Source organism: Corvus cornix, chromosome 18 (genome assembly GCF_000738735.6).
Source record: "Corvus cornix cornix isolate S_Up_H32 chromosome 18, ASM73873v5, whole genome shotgun sequence".
Taxonomy (NCBI): Eukaryota; Metazoa; Chordata; class Aves; order Passeriformes; family Corvidae; genus Corvus; species Corvus cornix.
Genome location: NC_046347.1, coordinates 3,077,425 through 3,094,831, shown reverse-complemented (window position 1 = coordinate 3,094,831; position 17,407 = coordinate 3,077,425). Strand labels below are relative to the sequence as shown.

Genomic DNA, 17,407 nt, shown 5'->3' with positions numbered 1-17,407 from the left:
TACTAGTGATGTTCAGGCAGGTGAGGATGTCCCTCACCTGAGTAATGATGAACGAGAAGTGTATACCCGTGGTTTTATGTGAATAATGGTCCTTCTGGGTTTGTTCTCCTTACACTGATAGTGCACACTGTGCAAATTTACACAGGGATCAGCCTTATTTTAGTTGAGCTTTTGTAGCAGTTTGGACAAGCTGGGCAGCAGCTTTAAGGCAGAGGGAATTCTGAGCTTCATATTTGGAATTAAAGTATGGATGAATTAATCTGTGTAATTTCCGTCACTGAAGAAAGCTCCTTTTTTTTTTGAATTGTTTGGAATTGCTTTGGTCCCAAAATTCTGCTTGCCAATTGAAAATTGAGCTAGCAATTTCTTGCTAACTGTCCTTCAAAATACGTGTTCTAGATGGTGTAGTAAATGTATTTGTGTTCATGAATGACTTTCCATATATTTTAAGTACAGATCACAAGATTTATTTGAAAACTTGCCAGTTTGTGTACACAGATAAAGAAGTAGGAAATAGTTTATAGCTGCATGTAGAAGGACACAGAAATTGATAGTGAGCGATACACATGTACTGAAACAAGACCTTCACCAGGAAAGTTTGCCTCAGGTGAAATAAATTATATAAATAACCTTTTAGGCCTGGTGTTTGAAGGCTGCCCCGTGTCTGTCTACCCTCAGCAAAGCAGGCACCTAGATTGCTTAGTTCTTCATATTTTCAGTGTTGTTTTCATAGCGATTACTTAAAGTTGAACCTAAACTGCATTTATTAAACCTGTGCAGGCTTTCTTTGGTTTGACTTGAATCTTGTTCTGAGTCAGTGCAAGAAGAGGTCGCTTACACAAGGTTTGGGGCAGTTTATTTAAAGTGGCATCTGCCTCTGAGTAACTAAATTGGTCTGTTGTTTTGTCTTAGGGCAGAATGGCAAAGTGCATCCATACACAGAGCAGTTTCTACAGTATATCCTAAAAAGCCAGTTCTAATCTTAAGCTTGTTTAAACTACTGCACAGTGACATTAAAAGCTTTTCAAAGGAAAAAAAAAGACCAAAAAAAACCCCTATTAGACGAAGCTAAGCCTGAAAAAAGATTATGACAGTATGTTATTGAGCAATATTGTTTCTAGAGCTTAAACACCTTTAAGAAAAGAAGTTGTAAAAGTTATTTTACATCATACAATTGCAAAAACCCCTTGAAGATTCATCTAATTTACTTTGGCTTTAGTAATGAATGCAAAAATTCACTCATCAAAACCTGAGCTTGTACAAGGCAAAGTTCGATTACTTAAAAATATTAATATAAAATTATGAACATTATTTACAATGGAGAGATTCAATGTATCTTGTCATGGGCCAAGCCCAATGAGAGACGGTTTGTAGAAATTTCGTGATGGTGCCCCTGTGACCAGAAACTCACTGGAAGGAGAAGGATTAGGACACTCTTGTTCTCTTCCTTAAAGTGAAGACCCTGCTGCAGTCATTGGGCCTGACCCTCTTAGCACCTTGCTGGGATTTTGCGGATTCTTTTTGATTTGTCCTTTTTTGTCCTTTCCCCTTCTGATTGCACTGAGTATCCTGAGTATCAGAAGCAGCACAAGTGGCCTCTGCAGGTGTGGCGTGGCCGTCCTGCGCGCCGTGCCCGTCGCTGTCCAGCCGGGCCGTGCTGGGGCTGTAGGCGGCCAGCTGGCACAGAGCCACGGCCGCCGTCTGCTTCTGCTCGTCACAGCTCTCCATGAGCCCCAAGTCCGGAGCCTCGCCGCGCTGGGCCGTGAAGGATTTGTCACAGGCACTGCTGCTGGGGTTCTTGGGGACACACGGCTCTGCTCTGGAGGTCTCCTTCTCGGTGCTTGGAGAAGCTGCAGCAACACTGTTATCGTGGGAGGGGCTGTGGAAGGACGTTTTCAGGCTCGTTGTGTTACAGGAATCCTTTACTGAGAGGTTCAGGGGCATGTCCTGCATTTCCAGGAAGCTCTGCCTGTCTGTTTTGGATGGGGTTTTGTACATGTGCTCATGAGTAGGTCCTGTGCTTGTGTCGGCCTTTTTGGAAAGGTTGAGGGGAGCTATCCCTGTGTCTTCTTCCATGTTGGACAGTGAGCCCGCATTGTTCTGGCCGTCGGTCTGTGTGTGTGAGTCTTCATCAGTGACATTGATGCTGAAAGAAATGAGGAGAAAAGAGAATTCACTATCAGTTGCTCTTTTAAACTGGGGCTGAGGAAATAGGCAGGAAGAGGAAAAAATCTAGACTTCTAGGCTAGAAGTCTGACAATTCTGTTGTTTCTCCTTTAAATTCCCCAAGTTCCTTTCACCATACCCATCACTGTAATACAGGCAATTCCCTGAAGTTCTCAAACACATTGGAAGTACACAAACACGTTGGACATTCCTGGTACATTAAAAGAGAATGAGTGGTCTGCTCGCTGTAGCACCTGTGAGCTGTACTGTGCTTTGCACAGATATTATAGAACATATTATCTCACTACTGTAAATTTAAATATATTAAAGAAGCATTGCATAAAATGTGCCCATCTGCCTTTGCGTGTCCCTGGTAAACCTGACAAGAATGCAAAGTGTTACTTTACCTGTTTGGTGAATCCCCTCTCTCCTGCTCTGTCTGCACACCTTGAAGGGGAGGCGGTTGGTCAGTGCTTTTTCTCACAGGTCTAAAGGCCGTGAAGTTCTCTTCTGATTGGTCATACTTGCCCAGGGATGTGGATGATGACTTGTTGGAGAGGTCAAACAAACCCTCACACGTGTGGCTTGTCTGGGTGAAGTTGGTGGGGCTGGGTCTGCCCGGGGAGCCTGTTGCTGCGCTTCCTGCGAGAGGGCTCATTTTGGCATTCTCTCTTTCATTTTGGTCATCCTTGGGGTTACCTTTGGTGTGCAATAATGTCATTTCCTTTTCATAATCTGCTTGTTTTTTATGTGAACTGAGAGGGTACTGTTGGGAAGGGCTTAAAGAAGCTGGGTACAGCAAGGTAGTTTCTTCCATCAGATGAGAGTTTTGATCCCTATTAATACCAGCTACATGTGAAAATCTGTAAAATGGAGGATCTGTTGGCCTACAAAATCCATATGGTATCGGTGGAGTGGAGTGGTATTGTTGGAACAATCGATAGTGTTCATATGCTGATGGATTTAGGGGTTTTGGAAGTGGCCCAGGGTGGGGAAGAAAGTGTCTTTGATCTTGTGTTGCATAGACAGAGAGAGCAGAGCTTTCGCACTCCGAGTTACCTGGGAGCAGGTAAGGTGTGTAGATAGCAAGCCGGTGCTCATAGAAATGGGGTGAGTACTCGGGAATCATCGGTTGCATGTAAGGTGAAATGGAACTGAAGCCTTTTGTTGGAGCAACTTTATGTGGAAAGTCTGGGAGGAAAGAACCTGCCTTCCACGGGTGAGCTGGTGCGTGAAACGCAGACTTGGTGTGAAAAGGAGAACTTTTGTTAGACAGGGAGAGGATTTCAGATGCCTCACTGATTTCCGGGCCTTTGCTGTCTCGGTGTTCTCCGACGGGAACGAAGGCCGAGGGCCTCACCATGCCCTCCATCAGGGGCTGCACGCTGATGGCTCCTTCTGCTGCGGAGCCAGCAGGGCTTAATTCCTTCGGAATCGCAGGTTTTTGTCCTTGAATTGCTGTGTTTGTTGCCTGGTTTTGTAACTCAACGTTTTCCTTGGCATCTTCTTTTGTGAAAGGATATTGAGGCTTTGAATCAAGGCTTGACAGTCCGTTTGTGACAGATTTAGAAGAAGTTGGTTTGACGGTAGATTCGAGCTGATTGATCTGTTTGGGCTCCAGGGAACTGCTCTTTGGACACTTTATGACGCGATCCTGCTCGGATACCAAAGTGATGGAGTTTTTGCAGAGGCCGTACTTCATGTGGTTAAAGAGATGGGATTTCTCGTTGCAAGTGAAGGGGCACTGGAAGCACTTGTACTTGAATGGCTTTCCCGGTGGTCTTGGGATGTAATGAGGCTTCTTGGGTTTACGTTCTTTGAGGAGACTCATTTTTTTTTCTGCTTTCAACAATTAAATGTAATGGTTCTTTATAAAAACTTTCTTGTGGTTGGCTCTCCTCAGTTTTAGCCTCGTGATGTTTCCGGTTTTTCAAGTTTCTAGAATCCTTCTTCCCAGGTGAGGAGAAGCAGCCAGCTCCTGTGGTGTCTCAGGGAAGAGGGTGCCGGAAAACAGGGCTTTTGCCACTGGTAGTGCAGGAACTGAAACACAAAGTTTAAAATGAGCTGTAGTGGAACATTGGAACTAAATACAAAGTAGTGCCTTCTCTTCAGAGCATTCCCCCTCATACTGCACATGTTGTGTTGTTTGGGTTTTTTTAAACAAAATAAAAAGGCTGGATTTCAGACCAGAGTTAAATGGGCATTGACCTTTGGCATCCTCCTGCACCCAAACACAGTCACACAAGTGGCCTAATTTCCAGCAGCAGCTCTTGTCACCTGCCTCTGCTGCCGGCTTGGGGGAGTTCTCTTTGAAAGCTGAAGGAACATTCATTCAGAAGATGAAAGTAGAAATCCAGGCGGAGCTGTTGAGAGAGGGGTGGAGTGGGTGGGATGGGAGAGGCAGGTCCTGGCAGCGGCTGGATGTGGGGCGAGCCTGTCGGGCCGGTCCGGGAGAGCGAGGAGGGAATTTCCTGCTGTGGTGACACAAGGGTGGGGTGGATGGGTCCACTCTTGGGCGGCTGACTGGGCTCTTTCTGAGACTGACCAACCCCTCTCTTCACTGGTGTGGCATTTCCCAACAGCCCAATCTCAATGGATACCTCAAAAGTGCCCAATCTCTCGAAGGATAAAACCACACCGATTTTCTTCCTCTTCCTAATTCAATTAAGAGAAATGAGCACTGCAGTGTCTGACTAATGGAATCCTCTGCCTGATAAACACATCTCCCATTCTCCTGCTGCGTCGCTCCTCATAGATTGCACGGAGTTAACACGGACACCCAAGTGTATTAACTCAGGGAAAAAAGTGTCTGACAGTAATTGATTTATAGGGGAAGGATCTATCTGCCTTTGGAAAAACTAAGGTTGTGGATACTTTATCCAGCCCAGTGATTTGCTGGGTAGATAAGTCGGGAGGGCTTGTACCGGCTTGTTCCATTATGTTCACTGATTCTGAAGGCGTGAGAAACTCTCGGAGTCAAGTTCTCATGATTTTATAGGATGTGTTATGGCAGAGATCTAAAAACTGATGATTTCATCATGAACTACAAGCATCATTATCAAAATGATGACTGTTGCAAAACCACGTACTGTATCTATTGTGTTACCCGAAACTACAGGAATACTAATTGTAAGGGTGACGAGATAGCTCCATTTTTTTTTTTAAAAAAAAGGCTTTTTACATAGAAGTTTGAGTTAGGAGTATTAAAATACTAAGTTTATGAAAAGAATTGCTGGCAATTATGTGCTGCGAGATTTTAGTTAAAGTTGAGATGTTTTGCATTTCTTAAATCAGAGATTATTTAACAGAAAATGACAGGCAACACATGATGAAAACTGAAGGGAAAGCTACAGAATTGCTGCTTGGCTCATCAGGTACAGTAATTCTAGCAAATTGTATTAAATGTTTTTTCTGATGTCACAGAAGTATTAATTTTGTTAAAATAATAATTGTGAAGGCACCCTTAAAAATGCAAAGCTGCTCTGCAAGTAGAAAAAATAATCAAGCTTTTTCCTAAAATTAACAAATGATTAAATGTGCTTCAGATTAATGAAAAAGGAATTTCTAGAAAAGTAGCTTTTTGTGTTTCAGGTTTTAATGAGGTTGGTTGAGTTGGATACTGATACTGTAAGAGCAACAAGAAAAAAATGCATCAGCATGTTAAAGTCTCATCATTGGAGTATGGTTGAAATGGTAGTCCAATAAATTTTTAAAAAGTCATATATGGTATTTTAAAATATTTTAAATAACTATAGCCAAAAATCCTTTGAAATATTAAGAATAATATTTTTACATTACAAAATAAGTAAATGAAATATTGAGACATAGGAGGTGAGGTCCAGATAGGGAACTGGGCTTTTTCTTCTGCCTTAAGTGAGCTTGTTGCATTTATTTTTAACTAATGACGTGTAACTACCATGGAAGGTTTGTAATGGACTCGGTCAAGTCAGTTTGTACCTGTTACTCTTTATATCTTCTTGGAAGTACTTGTACTAATTATTCTTGAAAAAAGATACTGTTGTCAAAACTCCATCGCTGTCTTAGGTGAACCATTTATGATAACGTCCGAATCTGCATTCAGGTGCAGCATTTATAATAAAGGGATGGTAATTAGATTTCCTTGTTCTTCCAGCTTTCCTTTGCTTCATAAAGAAAATTCCTGTGTGTCCTGTCCTCCCCCCTCTGACTTTGTACTTGGTATTTAACTTTGATTCAAGTTATTCCTGTTGGACAGAGTATTAACTATCATTTCTTAACAAGATAAAATGCGTTGTTGCAGTTTTAATGTTGGAAATTTCAAGCCTTGGAGCTCCTGTGCCGTGGGTACAGCAGGAGAGCATTCCAACAGCTTTTTATTTCTTTCTATTTAATTTGTTTTGATGGCTCCAGATCCTGCTGCTCTAACTTGGGAGGTGCAGAGAGCAGCTCATTTTAAAGGGTGTTTACCCTTTCCTAAACTTAGGTCAGTGCCAGCCAGGTGAATGTTTTCTTTTTCTCTTTTGCAATTTAATAACTTTTTTTTTTCTCATGGTTTAAAAATGCCACTAATAAAATTTTTCTAAAGCTAGACAAGTAGGATAATTCCTCCTCTGGTCTCTAAGTAAGACAGAGGAGTATCTGGCAGAGGGACATATTTTATTATTAAAAAACATTAAAACTATTTGATCACACAGCCAAAAAGGACATTAATGATTTAAAATAGGTGCAACCAATTAAAACTGTCCCTATATAAATAATGTTACTTACAGCTGTACAATGTGTGTTTTGTGCTGCCAAAGTTAGAACTTAGTATTAGAAAGAAAATATCACAATAAGTAGTTGCTTTTTCCTTTAACTTCAATACCATCACTTGTGATATCCTTTAAAAAGTGGGGGAAAAAAAATTTCAATAGCAGGATAATTTTTATGCAACTTTGTTTTTTTTAGACTGAGAATTTATTTCCTGTAGACCTGGTTGTAGAAATGCAGATGGCTATATACTATTATAATTTTCTAGTTTTGAAATGTAGTAGTATTATTTATTTATATTTTTATTGAAAACAGGTTATTCAGATAATCTTGATTAAACTTGAGGTTATCTTAGTTGTTTGTTTTTGTCACTAGTAACCTCCTCATGGCTTTCGAACCTGTCGCCCTTTCCAGCCTGAGACTGACTGCTCCAAGTTTCCTTCCCTCTATTTTTAAAAGCAGGTTGTTGCTCCCTCCTCGCCTCTAACCTATTGGCAGGTTCAGAAAACAGGAATGTAGTTGAACATTGTGTGTGTGTAAATATATAAACAAAAAATGTCCGTGGGGATAAGTGTATCCACACACATAGATACGTGCATATATATCTGTCCATGTTGTTTTTTTAGGGTTTTAAGTAGTTTAAATTGTTTAAGATGCCCGGTTGATCAAAGAGGAAATTTCAAAATGTCTTTTATTACAAGCAGGGACAGTAATTACATTTCTTTTTAGGACACTGCTTCAGCAAAGTACGTAACAGCTGCTCATGCCCACCCCATTATTATTGCAGGCTCCTTCTGGTGATGTGGATCTCTCTGACCAGGAGGACTCACTGGGGTGGAACATTTTGAAGGACATGCTATAATTAAAATATTGTGATGTGGCATTATTGCATAACCCAAGGACATGCCATTGTCACCTACCCAGGGTGTTGCAAGAACAAGATTTGTGAGTTTTATTCTAGCTGAGATTTTCCAGCGATTAACCACCCCTCCCTTCTAAACTTCCAGCTCCTTGAAACTGAAAGATAAATTTTAACGCAACTGTTTGTTAATTAGGAGGAAATGGGGGCGAGAGGAGTGGGCTGGGAGGGCAGTGTGAGTGTGAGGTGTGGAGCCACGGGAAGTGTGTGTGTGTGTGTGTGTCCGTGTGCATCCGAGTGTGCGAGAGGAAGCGCAGAAACAGAGATTAAGTGAGTCGCTTAGGCAGCGTGGGTAAGAAATAAAAATCCTTGTACCTGCTAAGTTAATAAATCAATGTCTTAATACACTTTAATTGACTAGAAAATGATCTGGTTTTCTGCTAAATTTCCAGAAGCTGGAGAAATTAATAAATTAAAGCTGGAGCACCTTATTTTCATACAAGCTTTTCGGATGAACCCGACACGACTCTAGGAAGCAGAGCTGGCAGAGCAAACACAGCAATTTTAAGCAATTCAGCTTTTTTGTCGTACTTCAATATATTAACTCCCTGAATAAAAAAAAAAAATAAAAGGTGCTGAAAACCCTTTGCACCAACAGGAGTTCATTACTGTAAAAACTTGCAATAGTCAGATTTTCTCTCAGACTGAAATATTCCCCTCTCCTCTTGAAACTTTCTGCTGAAAGCTGAGACTGGTGCTGTGAGTGCACCTGCTGGAGTAACCCCGGCTGCTGGGACAGCTGGGAACTGAGCACCTCAGACTTACTCCTTCATATGAACAGGCTTTATTTAAAGAAATGCTCTAAAGCAATGTACTCACCGGGCACTGGGGTGTCCGAGAGCTGCCGGGCGGGCGCTGAGCTGGAGCTGTCACTGCTGGGAGAGCAGTACCTGTTCTCTGCCTGAGCCCTGAGTGAAACTGCAGGAGGCTGTTCCAGGGGAGGGACCTGAGCGTGTAGGAGTTGAGCCCTCGGGGTGTAGAGATGCACCTGATATTACTCCAGCCTGCAGCTACGATTCATTTGTTTGCGTCCACCGCTCTCATTGAGCATTACCTCAGCATCTCGGCTATCGAAGAGAGCTCCCGTCGCTCTGTGCCCTCCAACAACCAAGTTTTGCTCTCAGCTCTGGTGGCTGCTCCTCTGGGAGGCACTTTGCAATGTGGGGTCAGAAATGGCTTAGTTAACACTGAGGGTATTTAAGTTTTGTACAAGTAACTTGTGGGCAACAGAGCTGGCTGTCCGCAGGGGGTAGCAAAGCTTAAAAAGATAATTTTACTCATTTATTAGAAACTGACTTTTTTATTGAATGCCTTTGTAGCTTTAATATTCTTGCTTTTTTTTTTTCCCTTCCTCTCTTCATTTTTATTTAAATTTTTGTCCTTCATGAGTCTCCTTTCTGAAGGCGGGACTGAACTAACTCCAAGCTTGCTTGCCACAGGAACCTGCCAAAGCTTGTCTATATTCGACAGCCAAATGTACAGGTCCTGGAAAGGGAAAGGAGTCACTGCAGGAAGGATTGATTGTCATGTCTGTGTGTTTGCTCAGGACCTGCGAAATCCAGCAGTGAAATGGGAAAGTCAACTGATCACCCACTGATAAGTGCTGGGACTGGCTTTTAGTTGTGTTTTTAGTTAGAGTTTGTAAATGACAAATTTCTTAGTGCATGTGCCAGTCACCTGGTGACATGGCTGAGCTGTTCAGTGAAATGTTTTCCTCTCACATACAGGCTGGCAAAATGTTTTGATACTTGTAGCTCTGTCTAAAAACCACTCCTGTTAATGCATAAGCAAAGGGGCTTTTGGCTACTGATTCCAGTGTTACAGAGATGTTAAAACTTCTATTCAAAACTGAGCATGAGAACCCTCTTGTTTCATCCACTCCTGTATGGATTAGACAGCTGCAGATTACTGAATCTTTTAAATACAGATGTATGATGGACTTCATAGTTGGCAAAAGTAAGATTCTTTGAATGAAAATTATTAAGGAATTTTTATTAAATTATTGTCACTACAAAACCTGTTTAGACAGTGTATAAAAGTTGTTCCAAAATCAGTCTTTAAAGCAGTGTCTTAAAAATAATTTAAAAGGTGTTGCCTTTGGTTTGGTGGAATTATTTACGGACATCTACTTCCCTGTGTGGGTATGCAGGTCACTATGCTTCCTCTTGCTGGGCTGGTGTAACTTTCTGGAAAAAAAATTCAAATGATAAGCAATCACTAATTTTAAGGTAGAAGAGTGGCTCTTCTGATATGTTTTATTTTTTCCCTTAATTATATTTCTATTATTATGTTTCTATAATGCAGCATAGCAGTGTAAAAGGTGTAATATTACTGTCACATTACTCTCTAGTTGTTTGTAAATCCTTTGTTTTAAGATGGAATAAATTCTTCCATTTAGCTGTAAAATATTTTGAAGAAAATTTGTGCATTAGAAATTTCTGCCTGTAGAGACAGACCTTTCAGTGTCTGCATTCAGAAACACCTCTGGAAGAAAATTGCAGTTTGCAATTTGTGGCATCTAGAGGAAGCTGTTGGACTCCTTCAGTGTAGCTGACTGAAGTGGGATAACAGACAGTCAGAACTGGAACTTTGATTTTATTTTTCCTCCTTCTCCCCATTGCCTGTCCTTGTATTTGGAGTAGAAATGTGATGTCCAGTTGCTGCACTGACCCACGGAAAATGTTTCAAACCCAGCTGCTTCCTGGAAGCTGCTGTTCTCAGTCAGGTCAGCTGAAATCAGCTGCAAGCAAAGTAGAACTGGAAGAAAAAGAACAGCTCATGTAAATTCTCCAAGCTTGGGGCTTGGATGATGTTAAAAATCCAGATCCGGGGAGAAGATTCATTGGTGGACCCCAGAACAGGACCCTGAGAACTCCTGTTTGTGCAGACTTGTAGAAATGCTAAATCATGATTGCAGTGCTGTTGTTTCCATGCTTATTTTTAACTCTTATCACATCCTGTAGCCCCAGTCTCCTGTGGGTAGCACCTTTTTCATTTACCTGAGCTCGAGTCAGATTAATTAAGAGCACCAGGACTGACATAATAAAATTTGGATTTATTGATACATTTCTGCCAGGTTGCCTTTTTTTTTTGTTTTTAGATGTGGTTATTTTTGTATCTCTGTGGGGTTGAAGCTTTTATCTTCTTTGGTGTAGAATATACTTCTTTATTCTAGGTTCCTTTGTAAAATTCAGTATTAAATAAGTGTTGTTTAGCTGTAGCTGAATTTATGGATTTAATTACTGTAGCAAAATCCTGTCATTCTATAAATGTTACAAACTTCCTTGTGTCTGCTTTTACATTACTTTTTTTGGCTCAGCTTTAGCACTAAATAGAAAACAAAATACCAGTTGCAGAAACTCTGCATCCAAATGGGGTAAAGTTACCCTGTTCTGGATACGCTGCCTGTCTCATTTCTGTTTTCCTCTTGCAGTTCAGAATTCCAGTCCCTGGATGTGTCAGTTTGTGCCAGGTGTTGCTCCAGTCAGGTATCACCTCCGTGTTAATCAGAGACTTCTTGCCCTTCTGCTCTGATGCCAGGAGTGGCCCTGCTGGTTGCACTCAGGGCTCCAGTGCTGCTCCCAAGGGATGGACACTGGTTCTCCATCACCAGCAGTTTTTCCCAGGTCTTTGCAGAGATGCCTTACCAATCTGTGAGCTCTTTAGTTATTCCAGGAGAGCAGAATGATCCTAGGTAATTGTGGGTAGGGATGGACATGGAGCTCTGGTGAAGCTTAGCTTCCCCTATACAGGAAGTGCCTTGGAGCTGCAATGTTCGCCCGTGTCACCTTAGCTGTGTCTGGATATGTGGCTTTGAGCTCAGAAAGTCCTTTTTTTCTTTCTAGGATCACTTGAGCTGAAGTTATCGAGGGATTTGGCTCTCTGCATCAGCATGTTTGGGCTGGGTTATTCCCCACCATTCCCAGAAGGGGGCAAATGGATGTGAATATAATTGCTGTAACTCACATCGTGCCCCAAAACGCTACGTGATTCTCATACAATATTCTCATAATTATTTTTTTCTATCCCATATGAATAGTTATTAGTCTTAATGCTTTTTGAATAACACCTTTGAAATGTGCCTTTGTTTTTCACAACAATCCAGTCCCTGACTGCAGAGATACGTCTGGGCAGATTACTGTGCTGCTGTTTGGGAGCCACTTGTTCAGGATTACTGGGGCAAATTACTGGTATGGGAAAAGAATAAAAGCTCAGCAGTTAATAGCAACTGCAGATCCCATTTTTAGATATTTATTGTGGCCTGTGCTGTTTGGTCTGGAACTAGCATGATCTTTCCTTGGGTTCCCTTCAGCAGTGGAACATCTCGGGGGAAGTGGGAAACAGCAGGAATTGGGACTGTAGGCAAAGGGATGAACTGTTTATAAGGGAGGGTTTTTACTTGTGACTCTTTTCCCTGTCAGTCATTCTCACAGGGATGCAAAATGCACTTTCAGCTTCTGCTTGAAGCTCTGGTTACAATTCTCTTTCCACTTGTATCCTTTTAAAAGCGATTTTCGTGCTGAATATTTTTTCCTTTTCTGCTTTTAGTTTCAAAACTTACACCAGAAATTCTGAGCCAGTTCTCTTGCCTCTGTGAAGTTTTGCTGATAGAATCCAGCAGTAGGACCTGAATTGTGTCATGTGCAGTTCCAGGATATACAAACTCACTTTTCTTTGAGCCATACCTGGCGTGGGGCTGCTGTGATGCTGCTCTCACTAGAGAGCAGGGAGGCATGGAACAAATACTGCCAGACTCAACATACTTTAAGATTTCAGTTTAATAAATAGCTTTATTTTCTGAAACGTGTCAAATTTTATAAGTATATATATGATTAATATATGTTGTTTACTATTTAAATAAATTTTTAAAGTGGGGAGTAGAAGCCAGCAAATACAACCTGATGTTTTGTTTTATTTCATTGAACAATACTGATGCTGCAGTTCATGAGCTGCAGCTTGGCTGTTACGGTTTTGCATTCAAAGTTACATGTCACCATTTAGCTGTAAAATTTCAGTTGTTATTAGAAGGGATCATGCAGCATAATTTGCATGTGGGAGAAACTTTTCTAGCAAAATAGCCAGAAGTCAACTAAAATCTCTTGATCTGATGATGGATTTGTGTGCAATTCTGCATTTGGAATTGCAGCACCCCAAAATGAAATATTCCTTACTCTACAGTGTATGCTAGAACCAAAAACTTACATTTCAGTGTGGTTTCAGTATGATTTCACAGCTTTTGTTTGGTGCTGTATTTGTGGTTTTGTAGGCTTCAGACTATTATTTTTAGGGGTTTTTTTTATTTAATTGGGTGGGGACAAATACTAAACAAACAAGAGAATCCCAGTTTACTTGAATTTCTGGTTTGCTCGTGAAAGGACGTTATTAAAATTTCTCGTGATGACAGCACAGTATAAACTTTCTAGCTAATAAGGTGTGTCATGTAGAGGAACATGAACCTTCCTGGGCGTTCTTAACGTGTTGGTGGTGAGCTGAAGAATGTTCTGGTGTTGCTCTCAAGGACTTACTGAGCACTGAATAGTCCCAGCTGTGTCTGCTGCGAGGCCACAGGGGCCTGGGCTGTCTCTGCTGGAAGCCAGGGACAATCTCTCAAATGCAATCCATGTTAGTGTTTCACCAAGAGAACTTCCTTATGGGGTCCTCTTCCTGCTATAAAATCGAGTGTGTGTAAAATTAAGGTTGAAAACATTTGCATCACCGAAGAGCAAGAGAAGGAAGCCAGGGAAAGCAGATTGGAAGAGCCCTGTGGTTACACTTGCAGTGAATATGTGCTTATTTTGGGAGGATTCCAGCCAGGAAGACGTTACTTTTAATCTTCCTGCTCTCTTAAATACCCTTACCCATTCACAGGGAATAAATTGGAATACTCCAACAATCCCTTGCTCCTTTTTAAACAGTGGCAACAATGAAAGCAGCATTTGAACAGAGGGAAGTAATGCTGATGGGATCCAGGGATAATGGGAAATTCAGGAGTCTGGTACTGGTGGGTCGGTACAATTGATCTGAACCTGGAATTTGATTTTTTTTAGTCTCAGTATAAATGAAAAGTAGAAGTAAAGAGTGAGAAATACCTATTTGTGCAGAATTCTTCTGTTCATGAGTTACCTTCAGAATAAGAGGAGCATCAAAAACCTGTAAGAAGCAAATAGGGAGTGTTGAAGGTCTGTTAGTGAGGGGCCTGAGGCACATTTGAGAGGGGACTTGGCAGGCTACGATATTGTGGGATTCCATGACAAAATCATGATGCTTTTTACCTTTTCAGAGAGGTCAGACACAACTCTACCAGTATGCAAAAAGAGGCTGGCTTAGGGACATATTTGTGAGCTATTTCTGCTGAATGGTAAGCTCATGGTTGAAATAGGAAACACTGGTTCTCTCAGTTGGTGTTTGCTTTCTGTTTTAAAGATATCCCATTGTCAAGTGTATTTTTGGTGAAAAGTTTATGAAATGAAGTCTCTGGTGCTGTCAGATGGTTTCAAATAGACTCAACCAGTCTCAATAGCAGATGCTACAGCTTTGAAGGAAAGTCTGTGTACACATGACTGCTGTGTCTGTGATTTTAAAATTCCCTCAGCTTCTGGTGCAAATATCTTGTTGATTTTCTATTGTTAATTTTTTCTTGTTAATTTGGTTAGAATGGATATGTGCTCTGGGGCAGTACCCAATTGTCTGTGCTCCTGGTACAGAGAAGACTTGATCATGTGCTGTTACGGAGAAAAGATTGGATTCCTGCGTATTTTGTCTTTTTATCTGAGAGTAGAGGGGATGGTGCTTACTGATATTATATATAACTAAATATACTTAAAAAAACCCCCCAGAGTCTCCTTATTCTACACAGTGGACAGAAGGGTTATTTTTGCTTGTCCAATCTCACTGTGCCGTTTATGAAAAAAAACAAAAGTGAACCCAATACTGCTTCCCAGAGCATTTTAGAAGGAGGTTTAACTTAGACCAGGATTTGAATAGTCTTATGGAAATCTATTATGTAGCTTCTTAAACTTGTTTACATTCTCTATTTTTAAGGAGTACCTTCTGTGATTTCATATTCCAGAGTAAGTTGTTTGTTACAGATTTGCAGGTGCCAGGAGTTGGAGGAGAGGGACAATGCATCACGAAGTCAGGCTTCTGTAGTGTGTTGGTGTGTTCTGTAGTGGTGGTAAATTGTGAGGCTTTTGGCAAAATTCCAGGTGCTTTTCATCAGAGATACAGGAAGAAGTAAAAAAAAAAAAAAAAAAAAAAAATCTGCCTGTCTTAGGTGGACTCTTTAGAAAATCGAGAACACCCAAACCTGAAAGGCTGGTTGTGGAGGAATTCCTTCTCTCTAACACGCAGGTGAACTTTAAAAATGATGTATGGTCTTGAAAAGAGCCTTTTAAAAAGTTATAATGCCTATGTCACCGTAATAGTTTTCAAATTAGCAAGGAAGCTTTATAAATAGTGCAGATTTATTTTTTTTTCACTAGCCAGCAGGTATGAGCAAGAAGAAATGCCGTGTCTGGAGCTGCAGCAGGAAAGGTCCCTCCCCCAGCACCACTGGGAGATGGGGTAAACACTGAGCAGGGAATAAATGACAATGAATCGCTTCTGGCTTTTTCACCATGGGGTTTTATCTTGGTATTGCACAACTTTAGCCTTAAGGCTGGGCTTTCTTGGGTGATACTTCTTTTCTGACATGCAGTGTTATGAGTTTACAGAGTTTTTATACTCCTTTGGAGTAAGTAATTCGTTTGCTCAGTAGGATTTCTATCCACAAGCCTGTTCCTTCATGTCTTTAACTGCAGTTAGCTGTTGGTTCAGTCAGAGGCAGAGCTCTGTCAGCTGTACACCTGTGTGAAGGTCTCTGCTCTAGCCTTGGGTGTCAGTGGGTCCCCAGAACATGGAGTGCTCTGTGTTTCAGAACTGTCCCGGGTCAGCAGCTGCTCTGAGTGTAGCCAGGCAGGGGGCTTTGAGCTTTTAGGGCTGTGTTACGTAAGGATGTTGGGATGGACTGGCTGGAATCCAGATCTGTCTGCTTCCTGCTTGGCTCCTCGCCACACTCAGAGCTCACACTCCTGTCAGCGCCGTGGCACTGGTGCAAGGCTGCCTTTAGCCCTTTGCAGAGGGCCCTGGCAACCAGAGCCAGCGTCCAGCTCTTCAGCACTGCGTTTGAGAAACGTGACTGCTATCAAACAGTGAGCTTTTGTGGCAACATCCAGCTTAACCCACCAACCCTTCTCCCTGTCTGACAGCCAGCCTTTGCATTCCATGTTTTCCACCCTCAGCAGCCAGGCAGACGACAACCTCCTCTGCTGCCCTGCCGTGATTCATCGCTGGAGCAGGTCTGTCCTGTGGGCTGGCTGAGATAGCTCCATGGAAAAACTACCACGTGACCATATAATTAAAGACTCTCTTAATTCGTTACGTAGTGAGAGACTGAAGTGAGATTGCAGCCAGACAGACGCAGCCCTTCGCAGTCACGGGGCACAGAGTGCTGGTCGGGTTTGTGGAGGTGGGCTCAGCCGTGCGTGGGCTCAGCACTGGGGGCAACAGGAAGGTTCCAGCAGCTTCAGAGTCCTCACATCCCTTCTGGGCGTGCAGGAGCTGTGGTACCCTTCCCTCTTCCCTGGCAAACTTGTAATGAGGTCAGCCCCGGGGGCAGGAATGGCAGAGGAGAGGTCACCCGTGGGCAGTTTTGAGGCACTTGCCCTTGGGGATGGGATGTCGGAGCATCTCACAGGAGCACAGAGAACTTTTCCACAGCCAAAGCAGCACACACATTTTGTGATCCCCACTGGAGAATTTATCCTCTCAGCCCTTTAAAGGCCAATTCTGGAGTCAACAAACTATATAGAGAACGAGAACAATTCAGAGATGTTTGGCAACATTTTAAACAAGTACTTATTTCTGGTAATGGGCCTAACCTGAACTTTCTGGTGTTTGCATCTGTGTTGAGACAGTAAATATCAGTACAAGAGCCATAACGAAGTTCCAATTAGGACCTGCCTCTTTCCAGAGGCTGGGGTGCCATGTAGGAGTGAGTGGTCTCAAACCTGATGTTCTGTACACGGAGGAGCCAGAGTTGTATTTTTAGGAAACAACACACTGCAGATGTCTGCACTAGTTATTTTAAGCCTGAGGCTCACAAAGAGGCTGAATGTTGTGCACTGAGTTAATTTTCATTGACGAAAAATTTGAAGAACAAAATTACTATATTCTTTGTGTTGAATACATAACTGTGTTTAAACTTCATCATTCATTAATTTGTAGCTGCTCCTACTGTGACATTGTGCACAATGCACCCTTCAGGAATAGCAAACGTCCACTTTGTAGTACTTTTTCTTACGTAATTCTAAATTAGAAGGATTTGCGATATTTTTTTTATGGATTGGAACAGCTTCTCTGCCTAAACAGTCCTTATAAAAACATAGTGCTTGTCTAAGATAACATTGACGTAATCTCTTTTAAGTTAAATATTTTAGTTTTAAACTAAATTTAGAGAATTCTTACTTAACCTCATATCCAATGAAAATCTCTTTTAAATTAAATAAGGTTGACTTGACATTTTGCAATTTTCTTGTGGAGACAAGGCCTAGGGCT

General features: G+C 41.8%; 2 protein-coding genes across 2 annotated transcripts in view; one reads left to right on the top strand and one right to left on the bottom strand.

Annotated features, from left to right (window-relative positions):
- Nucleotides 1-17,407, top strand: part of TBCD (tubulin folding cofactor D) — a 114,620-nt gene that overhangs the window by 28,104 nt on the left and 69,109 nt on the right. The window lies entirely within an intron of this gene.
- Nucleotides 445-8,739, bottom strand: ZNF750 (zinc finger protein 750). The gene is made up of 3 exons (XM_010409577.2): nucleotides 8,633-8,739; nucleotides 2,574-4,206; nucleotides 445-2,146 (listed from the first exon to the last, which is right to left on the bottom strand). The coding sequence occupies exons 2-3, from the start codon at nucleotides 3,995-3,997 to the stop codon at nucleotides 1,426-1,428; spliced, it is 2,145 nt and encodes a 714-aa protein (XP_010407879.1). The 5' UTR covers nucleotides 3,998-4,206; nucleotides 8,633-8,739; the 3' UTR covers nucleotides 445-1,425.